The sequence below is a fragment of the Rhea americana genome, unplaced genomic scaffold (genome assembly GCF_003343005.1).
Source record: "Rhea americana isolate MKP2758 unplaced genomic scaffold, rheAme1 scaffold_14, whole genome shotgun sequence".
NCBI lineage: Eukaryota > Metazoa > Chordata > Aves > Rheiformes > Rheidae > Rhea > Rhea americana.
The window spans coordinates 401,320-420,193 of NW_028185483.1; the positions used below are offsets into that span (position 1 = coordinate 401,320).

Consider the following 18,874-nt stretch of genomic DNA (forward strand, 5'->3'; position numbering starts at 1 on the left):
TCCCTGAGCCGTATCTGCTGCCCACAGATCCACACTTCCAGCCCTCTTGTTCAGCAAGAATCCACAAAACTTACTCCTTTCCCACACCATGCCGGCATCTCCTGAAAGATCTGTTACCACATGCAGTTACATCTCTGTATCTACAGTCTTCTCTTGTATAACAGCATAAGTGACAAGCTTCCAGTGAGAACTCATTTAATGTTAATGTCCCACTGACAAGCTCACATCACCAGTTAAAATACTGTTATCAGCAAAGCCACATTTACCCAAAATCTCAGTATTGAGTTTTCTGGAATCCTCTTGCTCTCTTTTTTTTTTTTTTTTTTTTTTAATGATACTGCGACCATTTTTTTTTTTTTTTTTTAAGCCTTTTAAAGATTTTACTTATACTTAGCAGTTCATTATGATGGCTAGTTAAGTGTACATGTAAATACAGTTCCTCAAACTATACTTCTGTGGAGTACTGCAAGCAATAGAGATGTGTTATAATGGCACACTGCCAAAGCTAATTAGAGCAGTTGAACTGATCAGCTAGACATATCCACAGCTGTTAGATGTTCCTGTTTTGAAAAAGAATTTATAAAATAAAATACCTATCAAGAAAAAAGGTCTAAATAACTACAGTATTTCCCTTTCCTCAGAGGTCTGTCTCTCCCATCACCCAGGAATACACCACCAGCCCCAGATTCAGCAACACAGTCATTTCATCTTTACTCAAGCAATGGGAGAAACAAAAGATTGCAATAATTAGAGACTAAGTATCCAGCAGTTAAAATCCTGAAAACATACTAACCTGTTTTACTTTCCTCTTTGTGTGAAATCAGTATGTTGTGTAACATTTGCTACTTTGCAACGAAGCCCGATTACCTACTGAGCATGAGAACAGGCACAAACAAAACCGCAATGTCCTAATTCTGCTCTTTGCCTCCTTGTGCTTTTTACAGTTATTATGTCTGCAAATAAATTTTGGAAGTTTCTGCAAGTCCAACTTTGCTCAACTGAACTACAAGCCCCTTGCTGGTCTGACAGCAGCACCCGTCATTAATAGGCCCAATATAGAGCTCCCACATTAGGTAACAGTTTTCTTGTCAGTTGTCACAGGAAAGACACACACACACACACACACACACACACACACACACCCTCAAACCTCTGATCACTGCTAGTCGATCCATGCAATACTCTAAAGAATCATCTATTTTACACATTATGTTTTTCAAAATAAAGACTGAGTATCTGACTTATCATCTTGGCAGAAACAAGTGAAAGTTGGAACCTGCCATACACTAGACTAGAGCTCATCTAAACAAACCCAAAAATCAGATTCTTAACTGATATAAATCATATAGCTACAGCGTTACTCTTTCTGATTCAACAGGACCTTCATCAAGACAATCTTTCTGAGATTGTTGATCTTTTCTTCTTCTCCAAGGGAGAAATTTCAGCTTACCTCTAGAAATGAAATGAATTATCAAGTCAAAATATCTTTATGCTCTGACTTTTCCCAGTGATATTGCAAAACATTTTATTAACTCTAGAGAGTAATTATTAAGTAGCAAAAATTTACTGGAAAAAATTAAGTACTGTTTAAAAAGTACTTCCCCCTCCCCATTTCCTTTTTCCATTTCCTCAAAGTTGAATACTTTCAATGAACATTTCATTACCAGCTCTGGAATTACTTTACAAAAATGCACTGGAATTTTCACGATTTCCCTCATCTGATGTACAGGATTTCTGGAGTAAAGTTTAAGAATGGGGCAAAGTCACCAAATAAACAATGGCACCAACCAAATGAAAGCTATGAGGGACGGGGAAGAATGTCATTCAGACATCACTTTAATGTCAATACATAATGTAACTTATTCAGCAATACTTGTCTGGATCAAGCCACTAACCCTCAACATTTTAACATACTGAAAAATTAATATCTCAGGTACAGTTAAAAGGAGCAATAGAACCAGAACAAATATGGTTAGTTAAAAGATACTTTCACATTACACTTCCATATTTAGGAGAAAAGTAGCTTTTATTTCTCCTTAGAACTTAAATACATGCAAATTATTGAGCAAAAAACTCAAAGCATTACAAATAAACCAATAATAAAATTAATTGAAATATATGTGGTATGAAATCAAAAGCAAGGCAGCAATTAATCAATATTGTTCAAGCTCTGGATATATTTCTAATGCTATGTTTTATTACAAGAACATGTGTAGGTACTACACTACCAGGAAAACATACACACATGCCCCCAAGAAAAGCCCTGCTATCTTAACAATAAGATTTTGATCTCATTTTGATGAATTATCCCTTAAAAACTCCTCCGTGATCAAAGTGACAAAGCTTTTAAGTTTGAATGTTGATTCTCCTACCATGGGTGCAAATTACTCATGAGAAAATGGTATTTGCTCTAAGCAGTTATGAGTTTTCCTACAAACAAAATTTAAATTAATTTATATACCTTTAATACACAATAACTGGCTGTTTTAACACTCATTTTCTTACTTGTTTCCCAGGTTTAGCTTTATTTGTCAATCTGAGAACAGACTTTCCAGTTAGCATTCACAACACAGACACTTTATCACATGTATTCTGAACATACGCTGCCTCTCTAGACAGACACTCCTATTTGCATCTGTAGAAGTATGCAGGACAACTTAAGGCGATTTCATGCAAAAGCAGACTTTAAGAATCCATTTTTGTACTACTTTAAGAGTCTATTTATCCTGAAAACATTTTAGCTCATAAAAGAAAGAAGTCTAAAGATTGAGTAAAATATACTTGTACAAAGAAATAACAGATCTGTATGAAACATAGGCACATACAGTTTGAAGATTTCCAGAACTGCAGTTAAACTTAGTTTTTTGTGACATCATCATTGAAAACTGATTATATTTCTGACCTTCAAGAGACTATGTACAGAACATTTAAAAAATATGTATCTTCAAAATATTTTCTGAAGAGCCTTAAGTCAGAGCGCTGACAATTTTATGTAGCTCAAGTTTAAAAAAATGCAGTATGTTAGCTAGAAGATAGGAGGTGGGGAAATCAGTGAAAAAGGCAGTGTTGCAAGGGGAGAATGAACAGCTATATACACACAAGCATTCATGATTGTTCTTTATGTAATACCTTACCTTATCAAAGGGAGGGTAGTTAATAGGATGTTTTGAATATTCTTGAAATCTAATGTGCAAAGCTGTTGCATTTTCAGTATAAGGGTTAGTCTGGACTGTTCCCATTGGATTTAACATTTCTTCAAGTTCATCTAAAATATTAGAACAATTAATATTATAGGACAGGAATCTACAAAAAGTAAAAAAAACAAACTGAAAGGCAATGATGCAATAAAAATTACTTCCTGTACACGATGTACATAAGCGTATTTTGCTACACAAAGCACTTACTTCACAATGCACTGAATTTCTGGCATAAACTATCCTTCCGTCACATGCTCAAAAATGTTGAATTATCACCCAATGAGAGAGTGATTTTCTCTTTCCAAAAGAAACATAAAATAAAGGGGAGCTGAGCTATCCCCATACTGAGCCAAGACCTTAAAGCAGCTTCAATCCCAATAATATGTGCAGCTTCTGTAAATTGGCATATACTGCCTGTATACCAAATAGTATGAGACAAAAGGAGTTTTAAGTTAGATTCCTTTCAGCACTATAGCCAGGCTGTCATGGTATTTCTTGTGGATGGATTAAGCATGACATCTAGATTTCAGGCAGTCTTAGTAAGCAATCTGAATCCAAAGCAAATGAAGCTTTAAAAAAAAAAAAACCCTCTAATCTACATTTTTGTTGACTCAGATACTGTTAAATTAAATAGAGCTTATCTATTTGTTATAGCATAGGGAACTCCAAAAAAAAAAAAAAAAAAAAAAAAAAAAAAAAAAAAAAAAAAAAAAAAAAAAAAAAAAAAAAAAAAAAAAAAAAAAACACTGTTTTCATGTAATTTTCCTTCCGTAATGGACAAAACTTTTAGAAGACTATTTCCACATAGACTCTTATGACACCTCTTGACTTTTATGAAAAAGATTAGGACTGTGCACATAACAAGTAAAGAGATGACAGACAATTTGGATGTGTTGAAATTAAATATTTCATTATCTTATATTACTTTTTTGGCCTCATGACTAATCGAAGCCTGAGTCTTACAAGCTAAACTTTACCAGGAAATGATGACCAGCTGTGCAGTATGAGTTCTCCAATCTTCAGCTGTCCTTTATAATCAAATACCATGGTATTTACCCAGGCTACAGGATAGTGCTGTTAAAGGAAAGAATTTTTAAATGGAAACTAAAACTCCAGTGAATATTATAATGCAGCAACTACTATAAGATGAAAAAAATATATTTTTTTTAATAGTGCTATCTTTCAGAAAAGCACATGCATATCTTTCAGTACATGCTCAAGCCCCACTGAGGGCAACAGAATTTAATTTTTAAGGATGTCACACTGCCAGTGGCACATTGAAAATACATACATTTTTCTGAATAAAATCCTAGATGTTCATTTTTTAATCTCTAAAAACCCTACCATATCTAGAGTTCAGAAGAAAACGAACCTTTTAAAATAGAGGTTCTTTGCAAAGTCATTTGCCAACTGGCTTACAAGCAAAATTTCAAGCCTTTTTCAGCACCTGAAAAGCATGAAAAGGGTTTGCTTTTTTTTCCCCCTGTACTGAAGCATATGATTCTTCATCCATGCATTCTTTTTAAATACTGTTTTTTTTTTTTCAGTTTTCAATACTCAGCTCAATATAACACAGAAGTACACTCACGGAAAATAAATGAAATAATTACCACTTTTCCTGCCTTCCTAATAGTCTGGTATTTGGAAGGATTCATTGCCTTGGTTGACTTCTTAGTTTTCACCTTATCCATCACAGCATAAACTGCAAAGCAGAGCCTTGCCATTCTTGGAAGATCACAGACATTTATTTCAAACTCCAGTATTTCATTCCAAACATGGTCACTTCTCCCAGATATTTCTGTGCTTACAATAGTCTTACAAAGAAGCTCGGTGCCATGGAAAAGACCAGCCCTAACATGAACCTGCAATAAAGAAAGGGGGCAGAGGGGGTTGAGGGGGAAAATGTAAAGATTGCCACAAAACCTAACTACAGAACCTAGAGAATTCTGTACAGAAAACTCTACAGAACACATACATATCTCTGAGCAGTATTTTTTAACTTAAAAACAAACACTACATTTGAGTTTTTAAAATAAACCAAATCATTTTTGAAAACAAGTGCATGGTTTTGCTCTTCATGTTCCTGACCAGTACGTTATAGAAAAATAAATTACGTGTACACATTAAATAGCATATTATGTCAACTGTAAGATTAGGGAAAACAGACAACACTATTAAATAGTTGTTCCTTTTTTGACATGATGAGTATGAGGTAATGTAAAAAATAAGAATTACACATTATCATAAATGAAAAATAAATTTTAAACAAATTATAATTTATTAAAATGTAATTATAAAGAAATCTCTCTACAGAAATTTTTATACTACAGAAAATTCTTTCTGTAGAAATTATCTATGTTGAAAAACATAGCAAAATAGGTGTACCGAGTTAATCACCTTATTCGGCATTAGTCAAAAAAATCTGACTTTGACTTATTTCCTCACTCCCAAGAGTACTTCCTGAAAATAATATTTAAATCAGTGCTAACTTTATCTAAAGTCTGTCTAGAAAATAGAAGTAATGATTCACATGTCTAACCAGTATGTTTTTCTTGTTTCATGGCTGAATCACCTATTCATTCTCCCTGCTTACAGATTCTCACCAAAATATTTCAGAAACACACAAATACTACAGCCTAATATAACTTATGTTTAACTGTCCTTGGGCTGCAGAGAATTAAAAGCATGGTAACAGTAGTGATAACTTTGGTAAACATAAGAAGGTCCAAGTGCTCTATGTTGATAATGTAAAAATTCTTTTATAATTCTAAAGATCCCCTAGTAAACTTTGCAGTCATTTTTTTTCTTCTGGTAAGATGTATAAGCATGAAAGAATCTCTCCCACAATATTATATTTCACAGCAGTTGCATGTGAGAAGAAATATTTGATATTCATTTTTAAGAACAAAGGTCAGCTACACTTATTTGAACTTGAATTTGTTCTGAATTTTGGTAAGATTTCAGGTTGCTCTTTTCTCTTTTCTCTTTTTTTTTTCTTTTTCTTTTTTTGTCTGATACAGTTTAAGCATTTAAAGCATTAAGTCTACAGCACTGGAAAATAAGACTTGAAAATTATCCATTGAGATTTTGGATCATTTCTTAATTTTTTCTGAGCAGAAAATCCAGGAAAATACTGGTAAAGTCAGATCCCAAATGCTTTTGACTTGTTTAAGATACATATTAATATGATCCCACAAAGTATGGTTGAGCATAAGATTAAGTTCTTGAGAGACTTATACAAAGAATCCTGACATTTTCTCCCAAATAACATTTGATTTCTCTCTAAAAGTCAGGAAGGGAAAGAATAATGCATTTTCCGTCACCATGCTGTTAATTTGAGGAAGCTGCAGGGAAAAGAGAAATAGAATGGTTTGGGTTTTTTTATTACTCTGAAAGGGAATGGTTATTTGTAAAAGGCAATACTAGCTGGTAGCTCAAATGTCATTCAATAACGGAAGCGACTATGAATTATAAAGATTATTCTCCTCACATCTAAAAATGTACACAGATGAGAAAATTGCATTTTGATAGCCAAATCAAAAATATATTTGTTTAAACAATGCTACCTACCAAATATTTCTGTATTTAAATCCTTATATTATCACAAACGACAAATAATAATCTCCTAACTGAAGAACCAAATACAAAACATCAATGTACAAAGAAACAGATGACTAAAAAGAAATTGAGATTATTTTTCTGAATGTAAAGTCAAATCTCCAGGCAGAACAGATTTGAGCTCATCTAGTAGAGAAAAATATTTGGTTTCTTCAGCTTAACAGAAAATACAACCTTGATTTAAACTGTTTATAGAAATATGCGGATGGAAAGCTGTTGATCTCAACATCAGAAATCACATGTAATAATAATAGCGTACATATAAAATTCCCAGGAATTTTGCCTTGTCTTAAACACTCAGAAACCAATGAGACTGCTAGTCTGAACTACAAAAACAAGGAACAGGAAAGGAAAAGGGTGAGAAGAGAAGCCGCAGCTATTGGCTCTGAAATTAAACACATTACAGGTCAGTGCTAAGAGGTGGCTCACTTCTGCATTTCTACTTAATAACAGATGTAACAGAGAACTGCATGTTTCTAAGTTTCTTCCTTCTTGAGTAGCATTAACAAGAAGGATGACACACTAGTAGAGTGCTACTTATCTGGCAAATGTTTTGTTTCCTACTACAAACACTGCATTTATTAATCTGTCAATGATTTCAGCAAAAATAGATGAATATTGGCTTGATCCAAAGCATAATGAAACTGAAAGGACAATGGCAGTGAATTAAATAGGATCAGGACTGGGGAAACAACTACATTCTCAGTAGTGACAATTCTGCAACAGTATAGGCAGACAATACAGAGAAACATGCACAAGCTTGCAAGGTTACTTCACGCACCCCTATTTTGGGGTAACTACAGGACTTTCAGTTTTCAAGAGTGAAATACATTTAAAATGTTAAATACTGTTTAGATAGTCCCCACAAAGACTAGTACTAAAGAATAGCCAAATTTTGCTGTTCCTCCTCAAGGATAGGATTTTCTTTTTCCTCTAAAGGCATACTGAAATTACTGAAATTAATCATAATTCATTTTCTATATATACAAAAAAAGCAACAAAAAACAATCTTTGATAGCTAATCTATCCACCCTTTTCCTCCACTCTCTTTTCTTTAAAAGCTCTAAGACTCTACAGAATGTCAAACTGAAATGATAATACAACTAGCTAAACAGTGATTTAGACATAGGAAAGGCACACATCCATTTTCACAGTCATTGTCTCATGTAGTAAAGTTACAGCTAAATAGATCATAGTTACAATAATGTAGTATCTCTAACACATAAGAAGGTTTTACCAATAATTCTTAAAAAAAAGTATAACAGCAGCAGCAAGTCTCAATAGTTAATTTTGAATTTCTTTCTAATCTACATGACTATTTACTTGTCTGCCAAACAAAATAAAGGAAATGAATGTTGTTCTATTTCAAGTGCCTTGTAAGGTCTTAAAAGCAATTGTGCAATAAATTCCCATGTGTTAACAACTTGTGGTCTGTAATACAGACAGAAGGCCAGTCATGTACACTTTACAGGAAGTGATAGTAGAGTGCGTGTGTGTGTGGGGGGGTGCATGTGGGTGTATACATTCAGCATGTTTAGAAAATAAGAGACAGACTACAGAAGCATGCAATGCATGCTTAGACACAAAGAACGCATTTTGGACCATACATAAATGCCATATTTTACCTTATGGTTCCATCAAAAAATGTTTCATATTTATTCCACATTTATTTGTTAGGTGTTTATACCATGACAGTTCAAATAGGCTTATTTCATATCACTATCAGTACTTAGACACCTCATTAAAAAAATCATGTACCAAATTGGCAAATACGAACAGAAAGTGTCTAGTTATATAAAAAATATACTACACTGCCCATGATTATTAATAACACATAATACTCAGCTTCAGACATACAAGCAATATACCAATACAACCGGGACTAGTTGAAAACACCTACGCATTTTTGCTGAATTAAAACCTAGAGGATTTTTTGTTCAATAAACACCAAAAAATCACTGAATAATGAACAGAATGTCTTCTGATACTAGCTACTATTACTTACTTTTGCGTTTTCTTCTGTATTTAGTTTATAGCCCTTTAACAGAATAATCTTGAAAGGGTTGCAAATATCCCATACACTCTGAGAAGTGAAACAAAAAATAAAAGTTCTCTTAATCAATGTATCATACCGAGATCTATTTTACAAGCTAAACATCTTAGCAGAAGTCATCAATACAAAATAAAAAAGCATGATTATTAAAAAAAAATGAATTAGAAATCTTAAAAAAATTGGTTATCATAACCACTAGAGTACGCTAGGTGCCCTAAATGGAAAAGGGTTAGGAAAAAAAAACATCAGAAAACACTGAGACAAAATAAAGTACATTGAGTAATATCTGCTAACAAGTAAATATAACACCTCAAACATACTGTCATTCTGAATATACACCTGCTGTTTAAAACAAGAACTGTTTCAAAGACCAGAAGTTTGCCCACTTTTCTAATTAGACTATGCAAATTGTAACAGTGTTATAAGGACAAGATAAAATTTAACCATAAAGGAAGCACAACCATATTAAAAGAAAAGTAAGATGGATACGATGGCAAGAGTTGCCATCATCCTATTTCTCATGTAATCCTTCAATGAAGTAACAGGGCACACTGAGAAGACCCAGGAGGCCTACACTGAAAAACGAAAGTAGTAGCAGAAGTCCAGGTATTGGTGGTTTGTATTTAACAAGTCACTGTTCCCTTTGAGCATTAACTGTTCTCCAGATCAACTTACAGTTATTGTTCTTGTTTTTTTTGGTGGCAGAGGAAGAGGAAGGTTGGATGATTTTCGGTTTATGGCAGCTTCTATGGCAATCATCTCCTGCTCACACATTTTCTTTATGGTGCAACACTCAACGAGAGTCAGTTGAGGAAGAGTCCTGTTCATCACACAATTGCGGATATACTAAAAACATATGGAAAAGTAGTTGTTATAAACTAATTGAATATTAGTTCCTACATCAATATTACAAACATACAAAGGAAGTGGCATGTATGTTGTGTTTTATAATTGAATACGCAGGGAAGCAGTTTGCAGACACAAGGAGGAAGCATATTACTGCTCAGCAGACTCACCACCTGACTGCATGTGAACCAAGAAGAAACTGTGGCCAAGGCCGCAGAAAGCAACTGTTACAGTAAGTTCTAAGAAGTTTTACGTACCTGAAATTGAATTAAAGGATGGTCACCAAAAACGTATTCTAGCCTCCCACTAACTTGCAACACATAGTCAGCAGGATCAACTTCCTCATCATCTTTTCCATGGATAGTCAAACGTTTTCGGATTGCCAGTTCATTCAGCTTGATGGGATTCATGTTAGGAGACACTTGAAAACTAAATACATCCTAACAAAACACAAACAGGAATATTGAACATCCATTTTTCATATCAGATATACAAGGGTTAAATTATAGCATGTAAAATGAATAAAATCATGCACAATGAATAACATATTTCAAGTTTTCCAAAGTACCTACATAAACTAGAAGTTAAATAATTCAGATTTTGAAAACCGTTTCTAATATATTTGGATAAATCTCAAAAACAAAAGTTTCTAGGAAATACTTAACTACCACAAAATTATACAACTTGAAGCTATCTTTATTTGAATGTTCTTGTAGGTGTCTTCAAATCTGAGCATTCAGTTTTGCTACTCAGGTAGAAATAAGTAACTGTAGTAAATAGTCTTGTTCCAACACTTAATCTATACATTGTCAATGTAAATGGAGCAGCAGTCATGCTAAAGCTGCAAAATGGTCAGCCCCAAGTTTATATATTACTTATACTTGCAAGAACACAGACCTTTGTGCAAATTCAAGTAAAGCAAATCTAAGCAAACTTCATTTCAGATCTTCCACAGAATTATAGAACAGCTGATGTTAGAAGGGACCTTTGGAGATCACTTAGTCCAAATCCCCTGCTCAACCAGGGTCACAGCAGGTTGCCCAGCACCTTATCCAGATGGCTTTTGAATGTATTTCAATATTTTTCTATTATTTCCAGAATTTTACTGAAACAAAATAGAGTAGCCTATTTGGGGAGTTTCTAATAAAATGAAACTGTTTATTTTAATTTTTCCATATTTGAACCACTGGTTTGTTTTGTCAGCTTTAAATTAAGCTGCAAAGACTTGTTTCATATGCACAAAATTAAAGATTAGTTTGTTATCATCCTAACATAAACCAGTCCATAGCATTGAATGTATCAAGAAATATTTCAAGGTCCAGTTATCATGTGCTCATACATGTGTTTAATGAAGTCCTCAAAAAGCAAAGATTTCAGCACATAAATCCATATTCCCAAGATGCGGTGCAATTAGTTAAAAAAACAGTTGATTCAACAGCTATTAAGAGAGTCTCCCTGAACTCTGGACTTCAGGATACTGAACTAGAACTTTACGTTTTACAATGAGAATAGGGGAGACAATAAACATGCATGTTATTTCATGATGTTCAGTAGCATTAGATGTGTTAATTTTTTCTTTCTGGCCACTACTAAATTGTCCTCTTTCTACATACCACAGTACTCAGAAGAAGAAGAAGGGGGGGAAAAAAAAAAAAGAGAGAGAGAGAGCGAGCACGCGAAAACTTCAGGTGATAAAGCAGCAGAAACTACTAATGTTAGTGAGAGTTATACTCAATTACTCCACTTTTTTTTTGGTGAATTGGAGAGAAGAGGGGTAGCAGCCAGTACTGGTAGCAATTTTGAAAACATCTTTCAAAGAAAATTTTTATTCAGATCTTTTAGAAGCTATTTACATATTTCCATAGTTGCTCTAGTTTTGATTCTGTTCTAAGAATTCTAATAGCAGTTATTTAGAAATGCAAAATGTGGTCTTACTTGCATTCTTTTGTCTTGTGCTTTATTTATATAAAAGCTTATTGGTAAGAAGCCAAGCTGCCCATACAGAAAAGCATAATCATAAATTCAGACAAAATTAATTCAGTATTTTCTCAGTTTCAAAACTGCATGGCTCACAACAGCTTCCTCCTTTCAAAATGCTGCCAAACCCTGAAGGCTTTCTTTTCCTATCATAACTGATACTGAGGAGACAGGGAATGACACCCTTTCTTCCCAGAATCCTGGCGCTATGACAGCAATGTCTTTTCCCCTCATTGCAGGCCTTCAGATGTATGGCACAGCAATGAGGATCAGTTCCATTCTCTTGCTCAAGCTCACCCATGTATTCTAGGCACCAAATACTTCAATCTTCTCCTTTGTCTTGCACAGTGTTCCTACTAAAAGGACACAGCAGTCTTCGCACTTTTCTTTAGTCTCCTGTTATGATATTTAGTACTAAGTGCAAGTAGTAAAGTCTGGAGCAGAGTTCTCGTATTAAAGCATCTGAGATTTGAACTGCTCATAGCTTTGAAGACCAAAACAGGTAGCAGAAGCATGTGAAGCATTTCAAGTACCAGCAGTCTAAGCTATTAATGTGGCAGGCAAATACACTTTGTACCAGCAAGAACTTTTACACCGCTTTTGTGTTGTTTCCAGACGCACGTGACAGTAGTGTTTTAAATCAAGAGCTGGCCAAAACTCAGACGTTTGAACTCACCTCTCATTCTCCTGGACAATTGCAAGTTCTTACTAAGCTGGAGATGGAATAAGGTGTTTCCAACCAACCATCCATGCATTCAACTTCAGCTAGTGTTGCTGGCTACCAAAGTTTAACACTTATCCCTTCATTTAGCCTTTCCAGAGTTAAATATATTTTCATTACTTTGGATTTTTGCTCAGTTAATAAAGATGCTATCAGTAATAATACAGCTTTGTAAATAAGTCATTTGAATCACCAATATCTAACAACTGGGTCAAAGCACACACCAAATATAGTCAGATACATTAACATGCTTCTGAGATTCAGAGTTTTCCCATTCTGATCCCTTGCTGCTAAAGACTACAGTGTCAACTGGGGTATAAGAAATGCTGGACTCAAGCAGATTCATAGCAACTTCAAGCAGAATCATAGTAACCTCATCATCAGAGAAAATAAAATAAAATTGTTATTCTAGGTGGAAATTGAAGTTTCCTTTTTCCTTTAAAAATAAGCTATAGGGTTTGTTTGCTGAACTGCTAGACCCAAAAGAGTAATTCTAAGTCTCAGCTCATATTTTGTTTGTCTTTATGCATGTCAAGTTTAGAGAATACTAACTTCTTTTTTTTAAAAGATATTTCTCAACCTAAATATTATCAAATTAACCCCAGGGACATTCAGCAGTGAATCATACAAGAAGTGTGTTAAATACACTGCCTCTCAATCCCTAGTGAAGTAATGCAACAAAAATTGGCCCAAAAAAGTTCTGCCAACTTTGCATTGCATTTTACATGTAAATGAACAAGAAATAATACAGAAAACAAGTCGGACAGTTAAGATAAAACACAAAATATAACAATAATTTTTTTCTTTTCCAGTTACGCTCCTCTTGCTACATTCCCATTATTACAGAACAACATCTATGTACAAACTGTGGTTTCTGTCACATTATATACTGCATTATATAGTGGATTAGCATTGCCCTTCATCAGTTAACGTAATTTGATTTTAGAAGTTCAGTTCACTACTGTAAACTACTCTTCCCCACTTCCTTTTGAAAGTCAAGGATCCCAATAAAAGAATTTGCATTTTTAAAATGAGTATCATAACATTAATGCTGTTTCATTCACATCTTTGATCCACCACATGCTAACACATATCAGAATCAAGAACAGTACTATCAGTTAAACATGATGATCATTCCTACCTGGCAATTATCGAAATGAATGGCAACTACAAGATTTCCACTATAGAGCTTATCTTGGAAGCTCTCTTGGATAACAGGCTCTTGCTCTGGTGGGTAAGTGTGCTTTAACCAGTCCATCCAAGAGAGACCAACAAGCGACTGAATCTTCTCCTCACTGATTCTCCGCATTTTAGCTCTGAAGTCATTCACTTCAGGGTCTTGTAAGGCATCAAACTCATGAAGACCTACAAAAAAAAAAATCAAAAATAATACCTAAATGCACAAATACTGCTTGTCTATTCACCATCCCACTCAAATCTTTATCATCTTGAAGTTGTTTGAGTGATTTTCTTCATGTGTCATCCCGTCTGAAATGGGCAGTCAAAATGAGTTGGGTTCTATTTTGCCTTGTACATCAGTGGCCTTTCAGGTTTATTTGCACAATTTCCATACAATCTGGGATGACAGTCTAGTTTAAATAGCAAAAGCAAATGTGTCCCTTTGGTAACATTAAATGGAAAAGCCAACCTCACCTGGACTTCAAGAGGCTGGGAAAGGTTAAGTCATCCATTACAACAGCAAATGCAAGCAAAGCAAGGCAAATGCATTGTGTAGATCATATATAGGAGGAGGTATCTGCAAGCTATCCTTTTTTCCCTCCAGAAAGATAACAGTTTTAAAAAGGCAAAAAGGAGGCTAGTAGGACTGCAAATAAACAAATTACTCTGATTTTAGTTTGTGATTAGATCTTCTACTTAAATCAAAATGAAAGGACTGAAAGTTAAACCAAATCAAGCCCAGTAGAGTTCTCTAAAATATATTGTTGTTTTTTGTTTTTTGTTTTTTTTTAAAAAAGGCATACACCAGATAGCCTACACAGCTGTGCTTCTTCATCACTACATGAAGTATACGTACCTACAAGTGTTACATTTCTCCTGAACTTTGAAGGATATTGTCCGAATTAAATAAATGCTAAACACCTTTTAAGAACAAAGTACACCAGTTTTAGAAGCTTAGCCTGGAATGCATTTTTCCCATTGCTAAGGCACAGAACAGGGGCATAAGGAATATGGAATATAAGAATAAGGAAGCATCTTGCACAGCCATAATTAGCAAAATATTTATTAAAGAACCTGAATCCCTTGGAATCTGTCAGAATTCTATGTCTGAATGGTTAAACTGGCGAACAGCTTCCATTGTCAGCCTTAACAAATAGGCAGACAGTGTACTGCTGCAATCCAAACAAAACCTGCAGTCTTTGTAAGAGACCTAACAATGGTTCATTGTTCTCGAACAAGAGGTATGACCTCACAAGACCCAATCAATCTTTATTGTATAACGAAGCAGAGTAGATTTTAAAGCTAAAAATTCTGAAATAGCATCAAGTTACTGTGAAACCTTCAAAAATAGCTTTTTATTGTTTGCTGAAAATCACTGCCACATTGAAAGCAAAAAGGTCATATTGTTAACCAACTCAGAAGCTAAAACTAGAATAATTCTAGTTTTCTGCATATTGCTGTTAAACTTAAGATAAAACTTTTCATTATGCTTGCCTTCACTTAGCAATAATAGTTTTTTTCCACCATCTAATAAAATAAGATAAAGTTTGCCCTCAAGTTGTAGGAGCAACGCAATAGAGTGCCATTAGGTAAAATGAAGCAAGAAGAATCGTTTTAAAGGCATTCCTACTTCAATTATACAGTAATCCCCAGACGAGCTGTCTTCGGCTATCCCAGTTCATTGGGGAGGGGAAAAAGAGGTTGAATAGTTACAACAATCTTTAAATTAAGTCACTGTTTCAGAAACATATTTGCCATGAAACTTTTCAACCTTGTATTGTAGACAAGTCAAAAGGTTGTGCACAAGCTCTGAACTGGGATTTCACCATCAGTCACATAATGTGGGGTTTTTTTCCACTTGTAACAGCTCTACCAGATACGTTCCTTTGTTAAATTATTTAGCTTTTCCCTTTTCAAAATTACGTTCTATCAACTTTTAAATATTTCACCTTGATGTGATAAACAGTAATCAAATTCTTTTAAATTATATCAGTATTAGAAAGGGAAGTTCCAGAAGACAGGATCAGAAGCATTTCCTTTATTGTTTTTCCACTGTTATCTGACCAAATAAGACCCTCAACCAATAAAAAGTATCCCCCTTTTTTCAAAAAATAGAAAGTAAATGTAATTACCTTTGCCTATAAGGACACCTATTTTGGAATCCAACTTCTCTCCTGGATCACAATTCCTGGTCACTAGTTTAAGGACAGGAAGAAAGGGTCTAACATCACAAAGTCTCCGAGTTTCATCCTCTAATTCTTCATGTACAGCAGTCTGATTCACACATGAGAACATGTAAGAGTCAATCTCCAGAAGGAGATGGAAGAGGGGATATGTATGTGCCTGCTTCCATAATAGCTGCAAAAAAACACACACACAGGCATACCTTACAGCACTGAAGGTAACATTAATTTCCACTTGCGCTCCCCCCAAAAAATAAGTAAAATGGCTTAAAAATGTTTGTTAAATTCTTCATTTTTATTGCTACACATGTTTAAACATTTCATTCCATCTGAACATGAGGGGGAATTTCTTCCCTGTGAGAGTGACGGAGCACTGGCACAGGTTGCCCAGAGAGGCTGTAGAGTCTCCTTCCCTGGAGATCTTCAAGGGTCGCCTGGATGCAAGCCTGTCTGACTTGCTCTAGGTGACCCTGCTGAGCAGGGAGGTCGGACTAGGTGATCTCCAGAGGTCCCTTCCAACCTTACTGATTCTGTGATTCTATGATTTGCTTTACTTTGTCTTTAGTCTTTGTCGTGAGTTTATTCTTAAACTAGAACTAGCGTGTATAAATAACCCTAAGGTGAAATACAGCTAGGACAAACACTGCGAGATGATGAGAGAAGGGCAGCGTAAACCCTCATCCTGGGCTCGGCCGGAGTCGCAGGAGCACAGGCCGCCACTCGCCACCGCGGCGCAGCACCTCCGACCTCCGACCACCGCGCAGGAGGTCGGGCCGGCCCGGCCCGCACACTGCTCCTCTCCTCCGCCCAGCCCCGCAGCCGCCTCTCCAAATCCTCCTCTCGCAGCAGGGCTGCGCCTCATTTTCTTTCTTACATATTACCTAAATTTCAGTCAGGATAAGTAATTTAAAGGCTTTGTATAAAGGATTTATGTTTAAGAGTTTTGAGTAAGAGAACTGATAAATAAGCAACCCATTCAAGTGTTTTGTAGTAGCATGTCTCATCAGTAAAGGATACTACAGAATTAATATGTGGAACTGTTCTACTTACACACTATGTTAAACAAAAACCTCTTGCACCTATTATCAGTAACTAAAAAATATGAATAATAGATCTATTTTTGTAAACTCATTTTAATATTCTTTTTTTCCTTAAAAAAATTCAAATTATAGTTCTGCAGGTCCCAAATGTCCAATTTGCCTGCAATTAGTTTAAATGAGTTGTATGTCAAATCAAAACAGGGCATAAATATCCAGATACTATTTTTAGTTTTGCTAGAGTCATATACTTAAAATGGCTCTAACACTTAACCCACATACTTAAAATAACTTGTAAGCCCTAGAATAGTTCTTTATGCTGAAAAATCACATAAAAAAAAAAAACAAGAGAACTTCTAGACTGTGAGTAAAAACTCTTGCAGATGCATGTAGGTTTTCTGTTAATACAATTACTTTAGACTCAACTATGCTTTCCAATTTGTTCCTTTTTTTGGTTATGTAAATATGCAAACAAACCCCTCAAATATGTTTTTCTTCATTACTGCAACACCGGCAACAAGCTCACTTTAGGCAAGGATTAGAATCAATTCCCAAATAAAAAATTCCCCTGCATAGAGATAACCTTTTACTAACACAACAATGACGCTCTTCCAGCCAGAATTATTTGAAATATTTGAGTACACTCAGCTTAACGAGCACATGAAACTCTTTTGTTGGATCACTTCACTTATTAGTGGCACTCTTACGTCTTCTAAAATAAGTGGTCCACTTCATACAAAATATTTTAGCATCTACAAAAGTTTCATCTTACAAGAAACTATTTAAAGCTACTACTAATATGAAAAAAATACGCCTATAAACAAATCAGTAAAAAAATGCTGTATTTATTTGTTCACCAAGCAACACAATGGAATGACAAATCTCCCTTTTTATCCTCTTTCAGAGTTTTCCTGGGCTCCAGGCGCAGATTACCTGGTGGTATAGGTAGATGCACAGTGACCTGCTGTTTGAATGCCCTCCCATGGCCGTTACCTGATGAAAGTTCATCGTGTTGTCGGCTATTACTTAATCCACAAAGCAAAAGGCAATACCGCTGCATTAGATCTCCTTGACACCAACTCACCCTGTACAAAATAGATGTTTCTCTCCCTTCCACCTCACCTGCATTTAAAATACCACCTCGTGTTCTTTCGCATTGCTGCCATCAGCTTGCAACACTTCCACAGCCACTAACTCGCAACTAATGCTTCTCCTTTCCTGAAAGGATTATTAGCTAGGAGCAACATGATCTAACGGGTTAATGTACCATTTTTATGGCTTCTAGCCTCACAGAGGAATTAATTTCAACTTTAAATGTCAGGTTTGCAGGATGCAAATGAAAGCCATCTTCTTTGAGCTGCAAAGCAGTGTTTTTTGTTTCCCTCATAAAGAATATTTCTAAACTTGCCCTCTGAAAGACAGCCTTCACAATACGAGGGAAATTAAGGCTGAAAAACTTTCACATTGAGAAATAACATGTTAAATAAAAAATATTTTTTAGTATCTATTATTATTTCCTTACGTGTTCCCCTTCCTTCGCTTCCCTTGGAGTATTTCCTCACTTCTTAAGAGATGGCTTTTGAGAATACAGAAGAGAAGTTTGGGGGAAGATGAATTTGGAGGAAACTCCTTAAACAGTTTGCTTGTCATTTTGGATGCTGGCTTAAGTTTTGAAGAAATGCAATTCAGATCAAACCTAAGCTGAGCTATACCACAAGATGACCAAGTATTGTTAGGGCTGATTCTTATTTAAAAAACCAAACAAATAACACCCCCTGGAAACAGATACTTTTGTTTGGTTTTCAACTATGCTTTATAGTGCTTAGCGATAGCCCATTAATGTTTTTAAGCCTAAAGTTTAATGAATTTATAACTTCGACTATATTTTCCTCTAGAAGTATCTCACGATTCTTGTAGCTATAGTCATACCAAGTCTTGACTCTCCATCATTATATTTTACCAAGCCTAGAGGCAGAATTTTCACAACAAATCTTACATCAAAGTGATTAAATCCACTTAATATTCTTCACAAGAAAAGGTGCAATTTTTTTTTTTTTTTTTTT

The 18,874-nt window shown here is 35.0% G+C and overlaps 1 protein-coding gene across 1 annotated transcript in view; it reads right to left on the bottom strand.

Moving 5' to 3' along the window:
• Positions 1 to 18,874, bottom strand: part of PIK3CB (phosphatidylinositol-4,5-bisphosphate 3-kinase catalytic subunit beta) — a 115,954-nt gene that overhangs the window by 27,535 nt on the left and 69,545 nt on the right. The window contains exons 4-11 of the mRNA XM_085298545.1: positions 15,724 to 15,949; positions 13,554 to 13,777; positions 9,972 to 10,154; positions 9,544 to 9,714; positions 8,821 to 8,898; positions 4,808 to 5,059; positions 4,175 to 4,271; positions 3,135 to 3,265 (exon numbers count right to left, since the gene is read on the bottom strand). Coding sequence (XP_085154671.1) covers positions 3,135 to 3,265; positions 4,175 to 4,271; positions 4,808 to 5,059; positions 8,821 to 8,898; positions 9,544 to 9,714; positions 9,972 to 10,154; positions 13,554 to 13,777; positions 15,724 to 15,949 — 1,362 coding nt within the window. The remainder of the gene's footprint in view (positions 1 to 3,134; positions 3,266 to 4,174; positions 4,272 to 4,807; positions 5,060 to 8,820; positions 8,899 to 9,543; positions 9,715 to 9,971; positions 10,155 to 13,553; positions 13,778 to 15,723; positions 15,950 to 18,874) is intronic.